At 39.2% G+C, this 20,523-nt stretch overlaps 1 protein-coding gene across 10 annotated transcripts in view; it reads right to left on the bottom strand.

The window, feature by feature from the left end:
* The window catches only part of LOC120565298 (cyclin-dependent kinase-like 5), a 46,366-nt gene extending 28,445 nt beyond the window's left edge, over window positions 1–17,921 (bottom strand). For 8 of the 10 annotated variants that reach the window (XM_039810962.1, XM_039810966.1, XM_039810971.1 and 5 more), the window contains exons 1-3: window positions 17,800–17,921; window positions 14,397–14,611; window positions 11,649–11,683 (exon numbers count right to left, since the gene is read on the bottom strand). In XM_039810962.1, coding sequence (XP_039666896.1) covers window positions 11,649–11,683; window positions 14,397–14,460 — 99 coding nt within the window. In that variant the 5' untranslated portion in view covers window positions 14,461–14,611; window positions 17,800–17,921. Of the gene's footprint in view, window positions 1–11,648; window positions 11,684–14,396; window positions 14,612–16,297; window positions 16,830–17,693 lie in introns of those variants that run through there. The other 2 variants (XM_039810964.1, XM_039810963.1) reach the window with 2 other exon arrangements.
* Between the last annotated feature and the right edge of the window lie 2,602 nt (window positions 17,922–20,523).

Below are 20,523 nucleotides of genomic sequence, written 5' to 3'. Positions count from 1 at the left end.
CCAAAGAGAAACTGGAAATAAATGAATAACTACAAAATAAATACGAGTGAATTAAAAGCTGGGATGCAGCATGATAATGCAGTGCTCAATATCCATTGTTAGAATTATAATGTAGTTAACTGTAAACGGAAAAAACTTCAGAAAAAAGGCCACATCCAGGATGTGACCAAGGGTACATCAACAGGTGGGCTGGGCCTGACAGTCAGCGTTCCACAATGCTTCAAAATTAGACTTGAAATAGCCTTCGTCTACCAGGGGACAGTGACGACTTTAACATTCAGACAGGAAACGTGTGTCCCCTCTACATCTCTCTCTCTGGCTCCTGATAGGACCACATAGACAAGTACTCCACTCAAGGTGACCCATTTAATGCTAGATGTGAAAGTCCTTTTTTCCTCTGCTGTCCCAGTTTCTGTTCACTGGGTGCAAAAATAACTGTTCCCTTCAAAAGGGGGCGGATAGACTTTTTTTTTTCTTCACTAAATAAATCTAGACGTTACTGACAGCCACTCAGCTTATTTAGGAGGAATAACATTTAAGCCGACTGCATTCTTTCTATTCTATTATCTGTGGGGAAAGCGCCATCGGTTACGCAACCTTAAATATGACACTGAAGCAAAGCTGAAATAAAAGATAAGATAAATGAAAAAAGGAACATTTCTGATCAAGATAGGACAAACAACAGATGACTGCAGAGCGGTGGTGACTCACTTGATGCTATATGGCAGCTCCTAAAACTGTGATGGGCTTAATAGATCTGGTTAATACACTTATTGCTCCCTTTTGGATCATTGTATTGTATCTTCATTAAACTCCAAGTCACAGGCAAAAGCAACATAGGATCTCACTTTTTTGTGAGATTTCCATAACTTTTTCTATTATAAAGCAGGTCAACGTGCAATATAAATACTGTGAAAGTATCAAAACGCTAAATCCACAGAGAAGAACTGAATATTCAGAACCATATACTGCCTTTAAAAGGAGCTGTCAGGACTTCTGTGCAACTATACTACATATAGGTAGAAAGTGCCGCTGTGCCGTTACAGTCGTTCTTTAGTTGCAGAGGTACAGAGGTACGATACAGAGACGCCGAGAGCGGAGATGCAGAAGACTCTAAAGCGTTGACCAATCAGAGCAGACTGGGCTTTTTCAGGATGGGGGCTTAATGGTAAAGATGCTAAAACATTTCAGATAGAGGGTGAATAGATAGGACATAGATGTGATATAGATATGACACATGTCCACATATATGACACATGCCTTTGGTGCGGGAGACCTGGGTTCGATTCCCACTGCAATGCATTAACCAATGTGTCCCTGAGCAAGACACTTAACCCCTAGTTGCTCCAGAGGCGTGCGACCTGCTACATATATAGCAATTGTAAGTTGCTTTGGATAAAAGCGTCAGCTAAATGACATGTAATGTAATGTAATGAATACAGGTATATTTATATTTCATATTCATCCAAGAATCCCAAAGAGCAGAGTTAAAGATTTTTTTTTTGCTCACAAACAAACTACTACTATGTTTGTTTGTGATCCTACAATAAAATAAAAAAAATGGACCTACATAAAGAAGTTCCTTCAATGCTAGCTACAAGTTAGCAATCAAAGACAACAAAGGCTGTCACTTGAATGGCGTTTTGAGCTAACGTTAGCAATCAAACAATCATAGATCGATCCCTTGGCGTTATGCCGTAAACCGTTTAAATCGGAGCATGCGCAACTCACATCTGCACTCGACTCGCATCGGGTAGTGACCATTGGTAGTGACACCATGACTTGACTTGTGTTTCCTACAGCTGGCATTAGCAACCGGAAGAGGCAAAGGCAGAAATGGACCAAACAATAGACAGTTTTCTGTTGCTCTATTAAGCATTATTAAATGTGGATTCACTATTAAAAGACCATTTCCATGGACACCGTTAATTGACAGTTCAAAGTCAGAGAGAGGGAGTTATTTTGGTGAATAACGTACTCTCAATACAAGACAGAGAGCAGATAGATAGATAGTCACCCCACAGAAGTACAAATGTAATTAAAATTTTATATGTGTGCACTATTCATCGTATTAATTAGTAGCAGAAGCACCCGGAGTACCATGCTAGCTGGCACATAAATCATGTGCCTAGGGCTAATAGCAATACAACATTAGTGCCTGTTGATCTTGTTATAAAAATATTGTAAAACACCAGTAGGATGGTGTTTGGTGGGTAAACAGGACATTATCGTATATATGGTTTTCATATCATTCCAGAAAAATACCACTGACTGGATAGTACATACTGCTCCACTGCTGAACATGTTGACTGAGAATGGCTCTGTGTTGGCATCTGTCTTTAGCCCCCGGGGGTTTTATAACCAAAACCGTGCCAGGAAAATTCAACCCCATTCCATACTGGAGCTGCCAGAAAGCCTTCACCGTAAGAAGCAAGCATGTCGACTCCTCTTGGCATGTGCCACGTATGTTCTTACTCACTCACTAATAACAGAATGACTCACGTGATCCCGTGCTGCTTTCTGCTGCTCAGGAGAACACTTGCTGTGTTCGTTGATCTCCACGCACCAAATTGCTTGTTTAACAAGTTTAAAACCGGGATGAAATATTCTCCGCAAAGTTGCAGTTAATGCAAGCGCTGACTTATTATGTGAGGGAAACTGATTTGCTTGTTTACTTAGCTGTCTGTTTCTTCTCGCATGTCGACTAATGCATGGGCATCCCTGTCGAGACGTATTTTTATCTACACCAACTCAAGCTGACGTCTTTCTCTTAGAGTTTCATGCCTACATCACATTAGCTTCTGTTCTTAGAACATTTGGCAGTCAGCAGTCTTTCTCTTCCTGTTCCAATCAGCTGAACTTGTACGTTGTTATTACAGTAAATGTGTACGATTGCTTTGCCTCAGTTTTTAAACATACAGCTGTTCAATGTACAAAACTCCTAATTCGCTTAATTATTAGCTTTAAAGACAAAATGATAAGCACATAGGAAGTGCTGAACCTTAAATCACATGCTCTGTTTTTCAGAGCAGTCCCTTCATATTAGTCGTCGTAGTTAGAGTAAAAACACAAATTCATAATGAGAATTTTGCTATGTACAATATGTAGGATTTGCTGCAAAATATCACAGGGAATCCTAACTCGACATTATTTCAAATACTTCGGTGTACTGTGGGCTGCAAGCCTTTTTCTAGTTGCTATTTTAATCTAGATATAAGAAAGTGCAACAGGCATGATACATGATGCATTACTCCATATGATCTTGAGACTTTGAGCCAACAAATTGAAATGAATGCAGCATTTTGCATATTGAAATTCTTTTGTGAAAATTACGGAAACGCAAATGTAAGCTCTTACGAAATGCAATATGTGTAAGGGTATGTTATCTGGATAATAAACATGCTCACAGCCATGCTGTTTCTATGCATTATCATCAGCATTCTGTCAGCACAGTAATGGGGTCTAATTTTACATGTGCAGTATGCCAAGCATGCGATGAGGTAAGGAGGTAACAAGCCTGTATACTGTCAACAAAAACACACATGGCGTATACATATATGTTATGTGCATATATCTTATATGTTTACCAAAGGCAATGGTAGTACCACATTGACCTGAATATGAGACGATCCCAATAATAGGACACACCCCCCCCCCCTTCAAGATGAGGACGAGATTTTGTTTTAATAAAGAAAGTATTACTTTTTCCACCACATATTCACATACCCTCCGGTCAATCTCACAGAAGTGGCCGGTTTGGGTACCACAGTATGCTGTCGGCATTTTTAAGACATCTCCATACATTACATTCTGTGACACCATTGTTTCTTCGCTGCTCGCCAGTTGTTTGATAACTCTTCTGCGTTCATCACCATCATCCTAAAGTTAGCATCAAATCTTCTTCTCATTTGCTTGCTAACTTGCCCTACTTTTGAGCCGTTCACCATGTCTCTGCATCTTTTAGGCCCCCTGAGTTTTGATTGACGCCTCCAGTCATGAGGTGTTTAAAAGTCTACATCCTGAATATAGGACAACCTCACTTTTTCAGATTTATAGGGGGAAAAAACCTGTCTTGTATTTGAGTCAATATAGTAGTTAGTGTACAGTCAGTACTAAGAGCCATCTCAATTTTTTGACATAGAAGATCATACACACCTGCTCTACAATCTCCTTCCAATATATCTTCATGTAGCAGTCATCACATACTAATATGAAACACTGATTTTATTTGTGATTAGAAGGGCAAAAATTGTCCTTTCATGTTATCCTGGAGACATATCAATCTGTTACTTTTCTTCTGTGTGGGCATATACTTTTTCAATGATGCAAACTACTTACACTTGTAGACCAATTTCACTTATACTTGTCTGACTCCGGCTGATATCCAATCATTATGTAGCCAGACCACCTCCGCAGCCAGGGCCAGGGCTTTTCATAAAGAAGCTAAATTTTATAAATCTCTTACGATTGATGAAAACATATTCATTAAATACTTCAAATCTTCCAAACTGAATCATTTAAGGGCACGACTGAGGAGACGGAGCCCTGATGCTGTCAATGTTTTACCACTCTGGAGTCAGAGTGGCTGGGGAAACCAGTTCATGGGATGATAAGCACTTTGAGGGTGACGCTGTGTGTAGTGAGCATTCCTAAGAGGTGTTCCACGCTTAAATAAATACCCACCACAGCTATGTTTACCCTCTCACTCACATTTCCCATAATGCCGCAGGCTAAACAACTGCCGATGGCCATGTGCATGACTTATCCAGGATTTAGATTAGCTGCTAGAGAGAAGCCTTTGTATTTGACATACTTCAGAGGAAAGTTTCAATTTAGGAACAAAGTATTTCATTTGTAAATCCACAGGTCCCAGAGTGTGGTGGGAGGATTTAGAACACTAGTCTACTGGTTAAACTAGTGATAGTGTGCCACACGTTCAAGTAAATCTAAATTTACCACTTCCAGTGGGTTTTTTTTAATTACTATTTCAATGAGTTCTACGGTAACATTTCAGTAGAATTTTGCTGCTGTGTAAAGCAAAGAGGCAAGATGATAAAATATCATATCATCAAGGTTCAGCTAAGTTTAGCTCTGTGACACAAAACTCATAAAACACAAACTCCTGCTCAGACAACGTGTATATACAATACTCTTTTATGTCATAATACTCTGTTTCCTTTCAATTTGCTCTATTACTATAACATGTGAAGAACCTGTGCAGACATTTCCAGTTTTAGTGTGCAAACCTTTCGCTGGTTAGCCATATGTACTGTAGGTTAGCTTGCTCTGTCATCTACCATGGGTAAACATGCCTTTTAACACGTCAATGAACTCGAGAGCATACTGGAGCAAGCACCACTCTCAGTGCTGATATTCCCAGTTTCGTCAACACAATGACTCCACAAAGGAAACGCTAGCACCACGTCGCCTACAGCTTACAGCATAACAGCGACATAGATGATTTAGAATTTTCTGAATGAAAAACACCAGCACTATTAGTGACCAAAGAAAGAGTGCTCTGTAAGATTCCACTGAAATAAAAAAAGTTTGTACAAATCATCAGTGTTAGCAAAGACCAAAGTATTGGACACACTGAAATTTTGACCTGACGCTGGCGCTGTATGGACAGTCAAGGCATGAACAAAGTGTATACATCTAATCCTAAGAGGGACATGAATGTGTGTACCAAATTTCATGGCAGTCCATCCGACAATTGTTGAGCTATTTCAGTTCGGATTAAAGTGATGGACCGATCAACAGACCAGCATTGCCATGCCTAGAGTCGCTCCCCTAGCGTGGCTAAAAGTCAATGGATTTGAATTTGTGAGCACTGTTTTAGCTTTATATTTTAAAAACAGTTGCATATTGACTTTACCAATATCCTCACTGAGGCTCCACGAGTATGAGGAAGATAAGTCTCAAAAGCCTCTTACAGTAATTAGTTAACAACAAATTAGCATAATTCATAGGGTTTTATCAAGCACCAACAGACAAGAGAAAAAGACCTGGAGCATCCATGTGGCTCAGCTGGCAAAAGGTGCATACGTAGCTGCAGCATTTAATTTAACCCTAATTATCTCTCATCACACTACAATAAAACGCTGTATTCCCATTCAAGAGTGGGTAGAAAAAAAGAATTAGAAAACCCAAACATGTTCTTTTGGTGATCCATTTACGTGGACAGGAAATTAATAAAAGATGAGCCAGAACTACAAGACAAAAGCTTGTCTGTGTCCCAGTGTGCTCAACGATTTTTGTCATTGTAGCATGTTGCAGTTTTAGTCTGGGTGCTCTCGTTATCAAAAAGCTCTGGCAAAGTTTGATTGCACGAGACTGAGTAAGACAGAGCTGACAAACATTAGTTAGCTGGAAAATCACAAAATCTGTGTCCCTTTACCAGGTAACAACAAGAACTGGATTTTAACACAGGGCTGCAACATCACGCATGATATCTAAGATCTACTTCTTGATTACATTCGTTTAGTCTGTATTTGGACACTTACCAAAGGTCCCATATCGCAAAAGTGAGATTTCCATGTCTTTTTTGATAAAGCACGTCAAGGTGCTATATAAATACTTTATCAAAACGCTCAATTTCCTTTTTTGTGGAGAGGGGCTTAAAGAGACAGGCCCTGAAGGGAGCATTTCAGACAGAGGGGGAATACAGGTATATTCAGACAGACAGTATGAGGTAAACAATGTGTTTTTTGAACATTAAAGCATGCAAAGATGTTATGGTAGAAACCCAAAATACAAGTATGAACCTTAAAATGAGCATAATATGGGATCCTTAAACTCGCTCCTTAAAAACGCTCTGGCTTCTAAAAGCAAATCATCATTAACGACCTGCCATAAAGAGATCTCAAATACATTTCTTTTCAACATGCAATCCTCATAAATGCCATTGCCATGCCAGTGCCACTATGATGTCATTGGCAAGAAAGCCTTATTCACATCCAAGTATTGTATTGTCAAAGAATACTCTTGCTAAAAAAAATAGTTGGGCTTGTAAGTGCATCATCTACATGCACTCATCTTATAAGACCATATAGGAACTACATTGACAATGAACAGATTACACCTAAAATCTCCAAATAATGTCATCAAAAACCTTGATCCGTATGTCCCACTAAGCCCAGCTGACTCTTAAAGCTGTGTTCAGATGTTGTGAAGCATATGTGGGGGTAGGCACATCCAGCAGCCTCTTAAATAGATTCAGATTAGTATGTGGAAATTGATGAATGCATATATGTATTTCCAACCTTTCTATATTTGTCCCCAGATCTTTCTCGGATCTAATTATTCCTGTTAAATACACGCACTGTATAAACCAAATTTGAGGGGCGTGTCACTGGTGAAATAAGTATGCTGTGTAAGCACAAGCAGCTGCAACTCAGCGGCAGTTGTTACACAAATACAGCCATTTTCTCTGGCCAGTGCAGTTCCCTGCCCATACTCACAGCACCATCAAACCCTTGGAAAGCGTACGTGTTATTCTGCTTTGTAAGTGTCTGTGTGTGCGTTTCTCTGTGTGCCCACGTCTGTGTGTGTATGCACACATCATTATGCAGTATAGATCTGCGAGTTAGCCCTTGAAAAAACATGTCTGTTCATTCACACTAAAAATACAATATTTTCCAGATGGCACTGGTCCAAATTGATCTGCAGCCAGAAAACTCATTTAATTCAGCCTGTGCTTTCACACGTCAAGCAATGTAGTTCCCAACAGCTATTCTATCAAAACAGCATATATTAGGTACAGTATATGACTAAATGTGGTTTACTAGCATTATCACATGGAATACAGTATGTTGTATTGGGAGCTCCATTCCCCCAGTTTCATCTGTGACTGGTCTGTTTGGGTTTACACTGGACTTCCAGGCATGTTCCCCGGATACTTGCCATAAAGAATGAATCATCTTGGTTTTCTATGTGGACTGGATGGACGGGAATAATTTCGGATTTTATCTGTTTTGTGCTGTCCTGCAGGGGCAATCTTGGTTGGTCACTTTACTCTTTCAGGAATAATTTAAAAGTAAACCTTAATGGTTTAACTCTCGATATTGAGTTGGTGTTTTTTTCATTTTTGTTGTACTTTATTACCCTCAGTGACCTATCTGATCTATTCTGTTTCTTTAAAGTGTATGTGCTTTACCCTAAAACTTCAAAATAAAGTTAAAAACAACCTGCATATATTATGGTATTTCCAACACACCCGAGGCCCACAGAAAGCCCAATGTCATACTTCTAGATTGTTGTTCCTTGGTTAAATGCCAGAGAAATAATGAAAGTGTAATGAGCAAATTAAGTCGAAATTAGCTTTATAAACCAATGTCAAATCACGTGATGAAAGCACAGCTAGGAAATAATCTCTTTAAGTGTTTTGTTTTTAAACTGCAGTACATGGTACTACGTTGCAGCCAGTAACCCAGTCAACCACCAATCTTCTGAGATCAAGAAAGGTTATCGTTGACCCGTTACATGCCATGTTTCATGCGCTTTCATGTAAATCCTAAAAATATCTGTCTCTTCAGCTGTTAAATGATGCACGTTGTTCACCAGCTAGCTGCTGTTTAGAGCTCGACAGAGCGCACAGTGGTTTTATCAGAGCACTCACTGAAAACAGGGTTCATAAGACTAAATGATGAAATGCAAAATTTAACTCCTCTCCAGCGGCTCCCTGTGGCTTTCACAGAAAGTTATATGAAAATGAATAACGGTTATTTTTAAACATCTTAGTGTTTATTTTATTTAATATATACTGTTGTAAGCCTGAAGTTATTTGTACATTCTCCATTTTGACTACATAACATTTCAGTCAACTTAAATGTGCGTCATAGCCTTCGTAGGCTACGGCCCAGCGCCTTCTCCTGTAAACTTTATTTTCAACAACAAATACACTGCATTTGCTGAAAAGTATCCGGCTGGGGATGAGCGAACAATTTCAGAACTGCTGCAGAAAACAGAACAGAGCAAATGTACTTTTTACAAATTGATCAAATGGTCAAACGACTAATATCAAACCATATTAATGAATGCTCATTTAGACCTATTAGTAATGTGGATATGCTCATTTAGACTTCATAGACTGTGCTGCTGTGTTATAATATAAGACCAAAAACAATTGCAGCTCCAGACAGATGTTTTAATGGCTCAAAATGGCTCTTTTGATACTAAAGGTTGCTACACTATGGAAATGTAAAGACTATGGGGTTCATTCTGTAATAAAACTGTATTCAAACCAGAGCCTTAGGTCAAAACAGGATTATTGAGTCCGATTCCAAAATCCAAATGTGTTGAAAACAGATTAATATCAGCCACTATCAATTATTTTATCCTCCAATGTAAACCAGAACAGCTGACATATCAGTCTGGCTTTAATGCTATCTGTTCTGATCAATGCTATCTGTTCAGACACAAGTGTGATAAATATTTGCGATTATGGTGATGATGATGATGTATTTTCGCACAAATAAAGAGAGTGTTACAGACTAGGCAACTGTTGCGTCTGTTGTGCGGACCTGAGTGAGGTCTATTGGTGCGAGTTTTGTTGTATAAAACCAACACATTGGCATTTGCAGCTGCCTATGCCTGGGATCAATTTGAATTATAAAGCCCAGTAATTATAGGCTGTGATTCCGGTCTTACAGCAAGGCCTTTCTCCTTTTCCTCACTTCTGAGTGCTGGCTCAACATCAGGACTGATGCGGTTGTCTTTTACAGTTCTCATACTTGAGCAAACATGTTCTAATTAGATTTAGATTTCTATATTTTTAGATTTCTTTCTTTTTTAATGGAAAGAACAGAAAGATATGAAAGGGGAGAGAGAGGGGGATGACATGCAGGAAATCGTCTCAGGTCGGACTGGACCCTGGACCTTCTGCGTTGAGGCATACAGCTCTATATATATATATATATATGTGCGCCTGCTCTACCAACTGAGCTAACCCGGCTACAGATTTCTTTATTTTAAAAAGGGACAACGCACATTAATCAACATGAGTACAGAGTCCAACATGTAAATGTTCCAGATTTAGCCATACAGGCTAATTTTCATCTGCAGTCCCTAGCAGGTCGATGGCTTAAAACAACACATACACATAAAACAAGAAATACATAGGCATAGACAAGTAAAATGACACAACCACTATTCCAGATTATGACAACTGGCATGAGAAAAACATAACAAGTATCATACACAGTATATACAGGTAAAAGTTCATAGACACACATTTGAACGCATCAGCAACACATAAGCACACACAGAGACACTACTGTTAGATTAGAAACCTGGCTAATGGATACACTGAGTAAGGTCATTACTGTAATAAACACTGCAATGAAGGCAGATGCGCTGCAATTGCAGAACAAGAAAAACATCAAGGATCTTGATGAGGAAGGCTCTGAAAGTGTTTTTTTTTTTTCAGCAAATCTCTGTCAGTAGGAGTTAGTTTGTCTCTCTTATTCATGCTAGATTGCTGTCATTTCCTGGCACAGCCTCTTCTTTAAATGGACTGAGACGACAGGGCTATTACTGCAATGCGGGTCGTCAACTTTTCACAGTCCTGCTGTTTGTTGTTGTTGTTTTGGTTTCCTGTTTCTTTTGCTAAAAAATTAGCAGCTTCAGGACAACCATTCCGAGTCCCTTTTACATGAATGAAAACAAATGAAGTGGCAGAGTAGTGGAAGAATTTAAGTTGACAAATGTGCTAAAGCAGATCTTTCTCACTGATGAAGCCGAGCAGAGACAAAAGGACCATAGCTAATTATCCAGCAATCCATGGGAGCCACTTAAGGCATCACAGTAATTCTACACAAGACCAATAAACTAAAGTGATGTGACCAGGTGCATGAAGACCACTAGCTTCCGACAAACTCTCTGGCCTAGGCAGACCTTTCATTACCTCCAACAGGCATAAACCTAATGTCAACGAGCCTTTTTGAAATAAACACACAGGACAAGAATAAGGCTGGTGATAGTCTATATATTTGTTATTGTCAACAAATCCCATAAAAGACCAAAACCAACAATGGCTTTGCCTGACTCAGACTTCCCCAGCCTGTTTCTGGTTCTCACTGGTTCCAACTGAAGATGTAAATCTTCCAAAATGGGTCATGAATATATACTTTAATTAACTAAAAGGCTACATAAACATCTGGGCATTGTAGTTGTTACCAAATGTTACTCAAATAGGAGTAAATAGGGCTTTTGTTGGGGACTATTTTCAGCTGTGGATTAATACATATTTGGTGCTCTAGTGAGTATTCACTGCACCAAGACGGTGTATGTGGGGTTGACTCATGCCTATGTTTCATATTAATGAAAAAAACATCTCACCAAGTGTAATGGTGTGGCTCACCGATGTGTTTTTAAAAGATTGAGGGCTGGGGCAAAGAGAAAAAAAAGCTATTTCAGGCTACATACACACTGTGAGTTTTGGTCTTTTCAAGGTATCTGAATAAGAAAAACAGAACATCACCAGACTTATCCTTGTAAAACCTTTGTTGACTTTCTGGTATAACACGGTTTTCATGTGGAAAATGTATTACATGAAATACATAATATAACAAGAAAAAGGTTTTGAAAAACAATTGATGATTGGACCAATAAGTAACACGATGATTATATGGAAATCGGTAAGATCTTACCTTGTGTCTGCACTTCAAAACAACACCATAGGCACCTAAAAAAGATGCAAACCGCATGTTTAACTGAGATTCCACCACAGCTCGTCTTTTCATGAATATTCAAAGTATTCATCTATTCCAAACAATACTTTTTCCTTTCAAGCAGACCCACATGAGATAATAAAAACAAATTAAAATGTTGATTTGTGATTAACAATTCCAGCATGACGTAAAGTCATTAATAAACAAACACTAGCTCGATTTAGAAAGTTTGAGTTGGTCAACAATGCTAACAAGTCTAGAGCCTACAGAACCTTTTTATTACAGCATATCACTACAAAGTGACAATCATTTGAAATCCTATTTTTTTTGTTTTTTTTGATAATGGTTCTCATATGTTCACATGAATTTGAAATTGGAATGAAAACATCCCCCACTATAAAAAAGACAGGTGGCTCAGAAAGTAGGACACAAGTGTTGGCAAGCTACTGTAGTTCTGATGTTATCGACCCTGGCACACACACACACACACACACACACACACACACACACACACACACACACACACACACACACACACACACACACACACACACACACACACACACACACACACACACACACAACACACACACACACACACACACACACACCCTGAGGGTTCATGAGGAATTCTTGGACAGAGCAGGCTTATGACGAACTGCTCCGTGCTCTTTTACAAGCACATCAGTGCTACAAGAAGTCATCTACTCTCTTCAGGAGGCTGCTCTAATAGACTTACATTCTTTCTAACAAAGCTGATACCTAAAAGACTAAAATTGAGAGAAAACAGCATGGACTGTTTGAAAATGCTGCCTAGTTCAGGGAGTCTATATCATAGGAAAATCGAGAACTGGCTGCTGAAAAATATTCCATTCATGAGCTAACTTAACAGAAAAAGGAAACCTAAAAGCAAACTGGACAGCCTCAAATATATATGCTATTTGTCAGCTTATGCTGACCAGAAAAGGAATTGTTTTCAAAACTGTCCTTTGAGATGATGATATAACATGAAACAAAAATAATATAATTTGTAGATTATGTGCTACAAAAAGCAAAACCACCATAATTATTCATCCCATTGGTTTCCCCCTGTAGATAAGCAACTGGATATAATTGCAGATTCTGTGTATTTCAATTACTGGTGTGAGCCTACATGCTGCACTCAGTCCTAAATGATTAACAAAATTGACTGACCTAAAGATCAGTGAGGACAAATCTATGATGCTGGATCAAGTGGAGCGCACTGCGCCGTGAGTGCAATGGCAGTAAGTAGAGCTGGATGGAAAAACTTCTACAACTTTACAGTTTAATCTGGCACTGAAAGTGCTGACTACATTCCAGACAGATTCATCTTTGGACAGGCAGTCAGCCTTCAAAATCCAGCTCAAAGTGTCCCTGTGTCTTCTAGCGTCACATTATACACACATTATAAAACTTCTAGGATGTGAGAGTAGGGGAGTAAAAACTGGGACAAGTGGGTGGCGTTACCTCAGGGCCTCTGCCACTTTATATCAACCAAGTGGCTTGAGGAAAAAGAAAAGTCATGAGAAGCATTTTTGGGGGGGGGAATTGAACTATCAAATCACCCTGTGTCATTGATATTTACAACAATAAAACAGAATCCCACAATCCACCTCTTCAGTTCAGTATGAATTCAGGTCACAGTACCTTCAATTCAGCTTCAATGTTTCCATGTTAAAATTCTTCCTAAAAAAACAATTGTCCTCGACCTTATTGAGTTGTACAATCATGAACAACAGATCGGGCTTTTAACAGCTTTGTTCTGCAGGCAAATTGAATAAAAAATAATCAAATGATTTGCTCAGTGAAAAGCCCTACAACAAATGTGTAAGTGTACCACCTCACATGAAAAGCTGTGGCTGTTAAAACTATGTCACGGGATGCGAGGGTGCGTCTCATTCAGTTCAAGATTATGCATCGTGCTTTTTTGGACTCCCTCCAGATGGTTTAGAATTGGTCTGAGAGAAACACCAAATAGTTGGAAATGTAAGACAGAGGATGGTCAATTTCATCATGCCCTATGGTCCTGTGATAAGGTCCAGGAATTACATTACAGGAGGACCAGGATACATGATAACCTACAGTATGTCAGATTGCAGGGACCAGGTTCCATTCAGCCTAAGATTATTGGTTCTGGGAGATGGGTCCATCCTAAGTGGGATGGATAAACACATAAGAAGCTGGGTCCAGACTAGTTTAATGATAGCCAGACAGATTCTTTTAAGAGGATGGAGGAATGAAGGGCTGCCGTCTATCCAGGAGTGGGCTTGTGAGATATGGCTAGGGTGGCGACGTTTGAAAAAATATCATATCAATGGTTTGCCAGATTGGATGTCTAGACTAGAAAATGGGGAAAGTAGCTGAGCTCTCTGGAGGGATCCTTAGAAGCTTTGTATGATGGGCTTATGGTGTTGTCATTTATACATACAGTATGTTTATTTGGTTTATTGTCTATTTTATTACTATTTTGTTGAATGGTCTTGAACATTGTACTGTGTCATCTTTTCTTGATATTTGTCTTCATGTTGTGAATTGTATGTTTTGTATGTGGTTAAAAAAATAAAAATTGTTAATCACAAAAAAATAAAAGCTGTGGCTGAAGACTGGACTGGACCAGTAGTCACACGCAGAATAAAAATTGACAGGATATGCTTTGATATTTCACCTTGTTACATTTTCCAGTGGCATCAGAATGAGAACTCTTACCTTCACCCACAATCCCAAGGACTTCAAATTTATTCATTACATCACCGGTGTCAGGGATCTTCATGAAGTCAAAAGGTATGTTGCGCGAGGTGCGTGGAGCTCAGGCAGAGGGGGTCCGGCTACAGGATGGCATGAGGTGGCCAGCTGTTGGCTCCCGAGGGGCGTAAGCCGGCTGTGAGCCATAATATCCGCTACATGCCTCCTTCTGTGGCTTGCTAATACATGCACAAAAACGTACCAAATTACACACATAGTATATATGCACATACTGTTTCTTTACACATATTCCTTAGCTACCTTTACAAGTGCATTGGTTAACTGCCAAAACCACGTGTGAAATTTGTTGTGAAATGAATTCACAATATGTCAAAGTGATTGTTTATACATTTCGAAAACATTCCTCAAAAAATCTAGCCTGGGAAAACCCTGATGAACTTCCGGCAAATTTGAGATTTGCACTGCAAGTCAGTCTGGCCAAGAGCCCATTTAAGCCATTTAAGTTTCCAATTTTTCCAAATCGAGGCACCAATCACAACCGTTGAGGCGGGCTTTACACCAATCACAGCCGTTGAGGCGGGCTTTACACGATGACGATAGCGCAGCGACGGCGAGCAGCTTTTTGTTTACATTCAACATGACGGCCACTGAAGCGCAGCAACCCGTTGATATCGCCGTCGCTACTACGTCACCCAGATCATTGGTCTGATTGGTTGAAGGACTATCCAATTGCGCCCAGAGGCATTTGAGCGGCGTCCGTTGGTGACGCCCCTTTGGAAATGGGCTGTGAATGAGCCTTCCCCAGACCCTTCTCAGTTACAACTGAGAAGGGTCTGGTGTCAACCAGGCTACAAAAAATCTCCAGAAAGGGACTTTTTCAAGCTTGTTTTGTGGAGGAGACCAGTTGTGCTTCAATGACACAAAACTGACACTCAGCTCAACCTCCTTGAGTTAAAGGGGCACTCCAGTTATTCAGTATTGCACTTCCATTTACTTGGCGACTTGCCAAAGGCTGAAATATCCTGACTTTAAGCCCCTGGTATGGGTCATGCTTCAAAAACACTGGATCCCAGAATGAAATTCGAAAGCATCTTTAATCACACCTCCCCTGCCTGTTAAATGCCCTCATCTGTCAAACTTCATTCCACTGAGTATAGACCCAATCGCCGTGTAGACAACTGGAAGGTGATTTGAGTTGCGGAGAAATGTGAAATCGACAAACTTGTTTACTTGTGTTGTCCTTTTCAGCCGAAATTGTAACATTTAAAGATATATAACATGGTGGTCTGACCTTTTTTATGTTTCTGCTGTGGGTTTTTGTCTGTCCTGTGTTGCTTTGCTAGCGTCTTTGATAAACCAAATCTAGTGTCAAGAACAGCAACAGCTAGTTCAGGTGATGTCATTTTCTTTAGTCTGTGGTCCAACAGGTAAATTAGGTCTCCAACCTTACGTTTAGAGTTGGCGTATGAAAGCATCAAACATGCATTTTAGATGAATGAGATGAGAGTATATCCAGTTGTTCCTAATTTTCTCAGAGCTGAAGCAGGAGTTTTCTACCTGGAAGTTATTATTGGGTCTATATAACACAGGTTTTATGTAAAATATTTGAAGTCTCAAGCCAAACTCATGATAACCCCGAGATAACCCCAATGATGTCATCAGGGTTATCTTGTCAGTCACAGAAGACATTATACAACTGTTTTCACAGGCTGAGTACTCTCACTGAATGATGAGTAAACTGACCTTTATGTGTAAAATCAGTGGAGTGCCCCTTTGATATAAATTAAGTAAATAGTAAGGTGTCATTTTTCATGCCTTATACATACATCATTTGCTATACCTTATGAAAATAATGGAAAAATATACCATTATTAAAGCTCCAAAGTTCCTCGCTGTATTCCTACCTTTTTTTCGGAGGGTTGAATCAGTACCACACAATCTCCTAATGTGATCAAAGCATCTCCTCTGGTGTCCACACGCTCTTTACTCTTATTAAATCAGATAAGACTCTAGATACCACTTTCTCCAATTCATCTTCTCCTTGCTGGAAAGCTCAAGGACTTGCTTAGCCTACTCACACTGCCAGTCTTCTACGGCGCTGTGGGCACAGGAGCTGCTCATCAGTATGCAAAACCCCAGCACCAAAATAAACTCTGTCTCCCAGAAGACTAAACGCCGCTGTGTGGTCTATTACTCCCTTATCTTACTCAGCCGGAACACCAGCACAAGTAAACCGATAGCAACTGTAGGTAAACTTAAAGGAGGAAGATACAAGACTAAACATAAACACTATAATGGCTACAGAGAAAATGCCTGCGGCAGTTTTAAATGACTGTGCTTTGTCCTTCTCCTCATTTCACAACCTACACGCAGTGGCATGCAGCCTATTGTTTTCCAGAGCAGATTTTAGCCAACGACTCTCCAGGCCCAGACCTAGAGGACTAATATGATCAGGAATGCACTGGGCATTGCTGTGGATCATATATTTTGTCTCCATCAACAGAATGACTCATGCGTGGTAATGGACTGAGTCTGTGGAATTCAGAATACAGAACCTTTAAACCTCCTCATATGATCGATGCACTATTATAACTATTATTATCATACTATTATCTATATCTGATTTGGGTTTATGATTATTCAAATTAAACATAGGGGTTAATCATTTTGCAAAGAAAAAACAAGGCATCCAGCTTACAACATCACTGCTATTTGAGGTAATTGGACATCACATTTTTCGGAAGTACACACAATTAGAACAGCAAACATTTACATTTAGCCTATGGTAAATTGTTGCATTATTAATAATTCCTGTATATGTAAATATCTGTCATAAGCTTGTCCTGTTGCTTTTCGTTATAAATCTCTCACATCCTTAACAGCAGGAGCAAACACACATAGCAAGGCACAATGTGGCTGTCAAATGATTGTTTTTAACAGGGACTCTGGCTCGGCTGTACCGTACGTCCAAGTGTGTGTGTGTGTGTGTGTGTGTGTGTGTGTGTGTGTGTGTGTGTGTGTGTGTGTGTGTGTGTGTGTGTGTGTTAGCTAAGACTGCCCACAGAATAAATGTAGCTCCAACATTTTTAATGCAGATTTAGCAGCAATAAATCCAACAAGTCAAACATTTGGCTCCACTCAAGCCAACTTAGTACTATTCTGTCACACTGACAGCTTTCTAGCCCGGACTCTGCTTAGTTTGGTGATAAATAAGCTAACGTTAACGTTAGGTTGTTTTGCCTTTGGTGCTCTGCCTGATTCACAAAACATATAAAACCGCAAATTAGCTGCAAAACAAACCTCAAGCTTGGTAACGATGCCTTTCTCGTGAGCTTGCACTGAAGATAATACCTTTATACTTGAAGCTTACAATTCGTATCTATATAAGATCAAATAAACTACTCACTCAGTCACTGTTTGGGAAAAAATGATGGAATTGGGCCCATATATCCACCCACCAACGGAGATATTTTCATTGCAGCAGGCGGCTACAGTAACTAGATCGTGCGGTTGACAAGCTGCAAGCAAATCACCAGGCAACAGTTTGAGTGGCGTGACAACGACCAATGAAAACGGTTTAAACACTTGTTTATTCCAACGCCCCCTTCATTTGGACCAATCAGAGAGCAAAACGGCAACAAGGGGGAGAAAACTGTGTTGCGGTCTGAGGGTGTTTCGTATGAGGTGGGATATTATTGTTCTAATTTTCACAATTACATAATTGACAAGATCACACTCTGCTTTCGGTATGATAACATCATCTATGTAAATGACATAACAGTACATGTAGCATTATAAGGACGATTTAAAGCAACACAATTCATAAACAGATCGCAAAATGTAAAAGTTGTACACCTCACCACTGCCTTTAGGTTTATGGGTGAGGAGTTTATGGTTTTATGTCATTTTCTTACTCTTCTTTAGGGCAAACATTGCGATTTGCACTCTCTCTGAGGAAAACGTGCATAAATAGGCTATAAAGTGTTTTCTGTTTCTTCTTTCTTCTTTTAGGCACACAAATTACACCAAAGTTCAGCGAATTAAATGCCAAAAGGGCTGTGATTATAGTATATGTTTTCGGGGGAATAGTGAACATATGTTTTCCCAATCAACATTGATAGAAAAATGAAAAGCTATGGCCTATACCACACGTTGGATACATTTTGAGGAGAACAAAGCAAAAAGAAAACTGCTTGTGTGTGTGTGTGTGTGTGTGTGTGTGTGTGTGTGTGTGTGTGTGTGTGTGTGTGTGTGTGTGTGTGTGTGTGTGTGTGTGTGTGTCTTTATCCATGACCCTAACGAATCTGAGCTGTTGACAAATCTGTAGGATCTATACAGCTTGTTACACAAGAAACATGAAACCATGCTGCCACCCACAGGATCAACCTAAAACCTTGTTTATCTAAATAGTCTGTGATGTGTAGTTGACCCCCAAAATGGTACTGAAGCTTATTTCTGTATTGAATTAAGTGTCTCTCGATTGCTTATATATACAGGCATGTGTTGCTAAATGTAACATCGCACTTTTTAGCAATCGTAATATTATTAACACAATAATAACTCTGATCACAATCATCATAGAGCCATTACCTTAATGATATGTCTTCACACAATGATAATGAATGAGATAAAGTATCCCAGAGAAGTCGTTGCCGTTCATACATTCATTAGTGTGTCAGCATGGGGTAGAGTAAATACTCTCTGGGAAGATGTTACAGTCTTATTACAAAGCAATGGTGAGGATTTTGATCAATTTCCACATGAGAAACACCTGAAACAGGTGACACTTCCATCATACCTCAACCTGCATGCAGGACATCCATCATAAGAAAGCCAGAAGAAGCTTGGTTAGGTCAAAGCTTTTTTTCTCAACTAAGTTGCTATCTCATGCATGAATACAATCATGGTCCCATGGTTTGTATATTAGAAATATAAATAAAAAAAAATTTCCTTTATGCACAGACACATTCCTATATACAACCCCACTTGTCCATGTTAAAAGACCTAGCAGTGAATAATTGTACTGGCAAGGGTCAGATAGCCTTACTCTATAACATTCTGGTGAAAAACAATAAAGACTCTACTGAGCATAAGAAAACTCAATGGATAAATGACTTCCAAACAGATATCTCAGAGGAGGACTGGAGAGAGGTGTGCTCTAGAGCACAACTCCTAACAATAAATACCCATCTCAAACTGATTCAATATAATTGGATTATGAGATCTTCTGTTACTCCGGAAAGACTGAATAAGATGAATCCAAATATTCCTGATATCTGTGTTAAATGTAATGTCGAAAAGGGCACCTTATTTCATTGTATGTGGGACTGCCCTGAGATACGAAAGTTCTGGAATGAAGTTATAAAATATATTTCTAAGATGACCTTAAATCCAGTGCCTGACAATCCTGCACTTTGCATTCTTAATTTGTATCCAAAGGACTGTATGTTAAACAGCAAAGAGAGGGCAATTACAGACTTATGTTTAATACAAGCTAGACGCTTGATTTCTCTCTGTTGGAAAGATGTCAAGAACCCTTCTGTTGGACGCTGGCTGAAAGAACTATCAGCACGCCTTATCCTTGAAAAGTTAACATACACAATGAAAAAGAAATCAGCCGAATTCAAAGAGATCTGGAATCCCTTTCTTGCATTCTTGGAGAACTGTGAAGTCGGGGAAACTCTGGAAACTTGAAGGCGATATGTCCCTAACTGTCGATACCTCCTTAACCATGTGATGCTAAGCTGTGTATGATTATATAATGTCGTAACCCAGTTTTTTTTAACTATTTATTTTTCCTTTGGGGTGGGGTGAGTGGATTATTTTATAGTTTGACTGTTATATGCTTTGTTAAATGTATGAACATGTATTTTTGTAAACTGTTAAAATTCAATAAATACATTTTTATAAAAAAGAAATCTACATTTTTCAACAGCTTTCTGTATATCCAAAACATAGCTTGAATGCCAAATTGTCTGCTCAGCTAATTAATGTATTCCATATCATTCATTTCTATATCACTCAGCCTAAATTCTGAAATATGATATATTTTTTTAAATCACTGGTATTCCTAAATAAATGTATATACCATTGTGCGAGGCAGCTACAACAGCTGGCTTCCTGTAACCTA

The sequence above is a fragment of the Perca fluviatilis genome, chromosome 9 (genome assembly GCF_010015445.1).
Source record: "Perca fluviatilis chromosome 9, GENO_Pfluv_1.0, whole genome shotgun sequence".
Classification (NCBI taxonomy): Eukaryota; Metazoa; Chordata; class Actinopteri; order Perciformes; family Percidae; genus Perca; species Perca fluviatilis.
The sequence above is the reverse complement of the archived record's forward strand: the minus strand, read 5'-3'. Positions and strand labels throughout refer to the sequence as shown.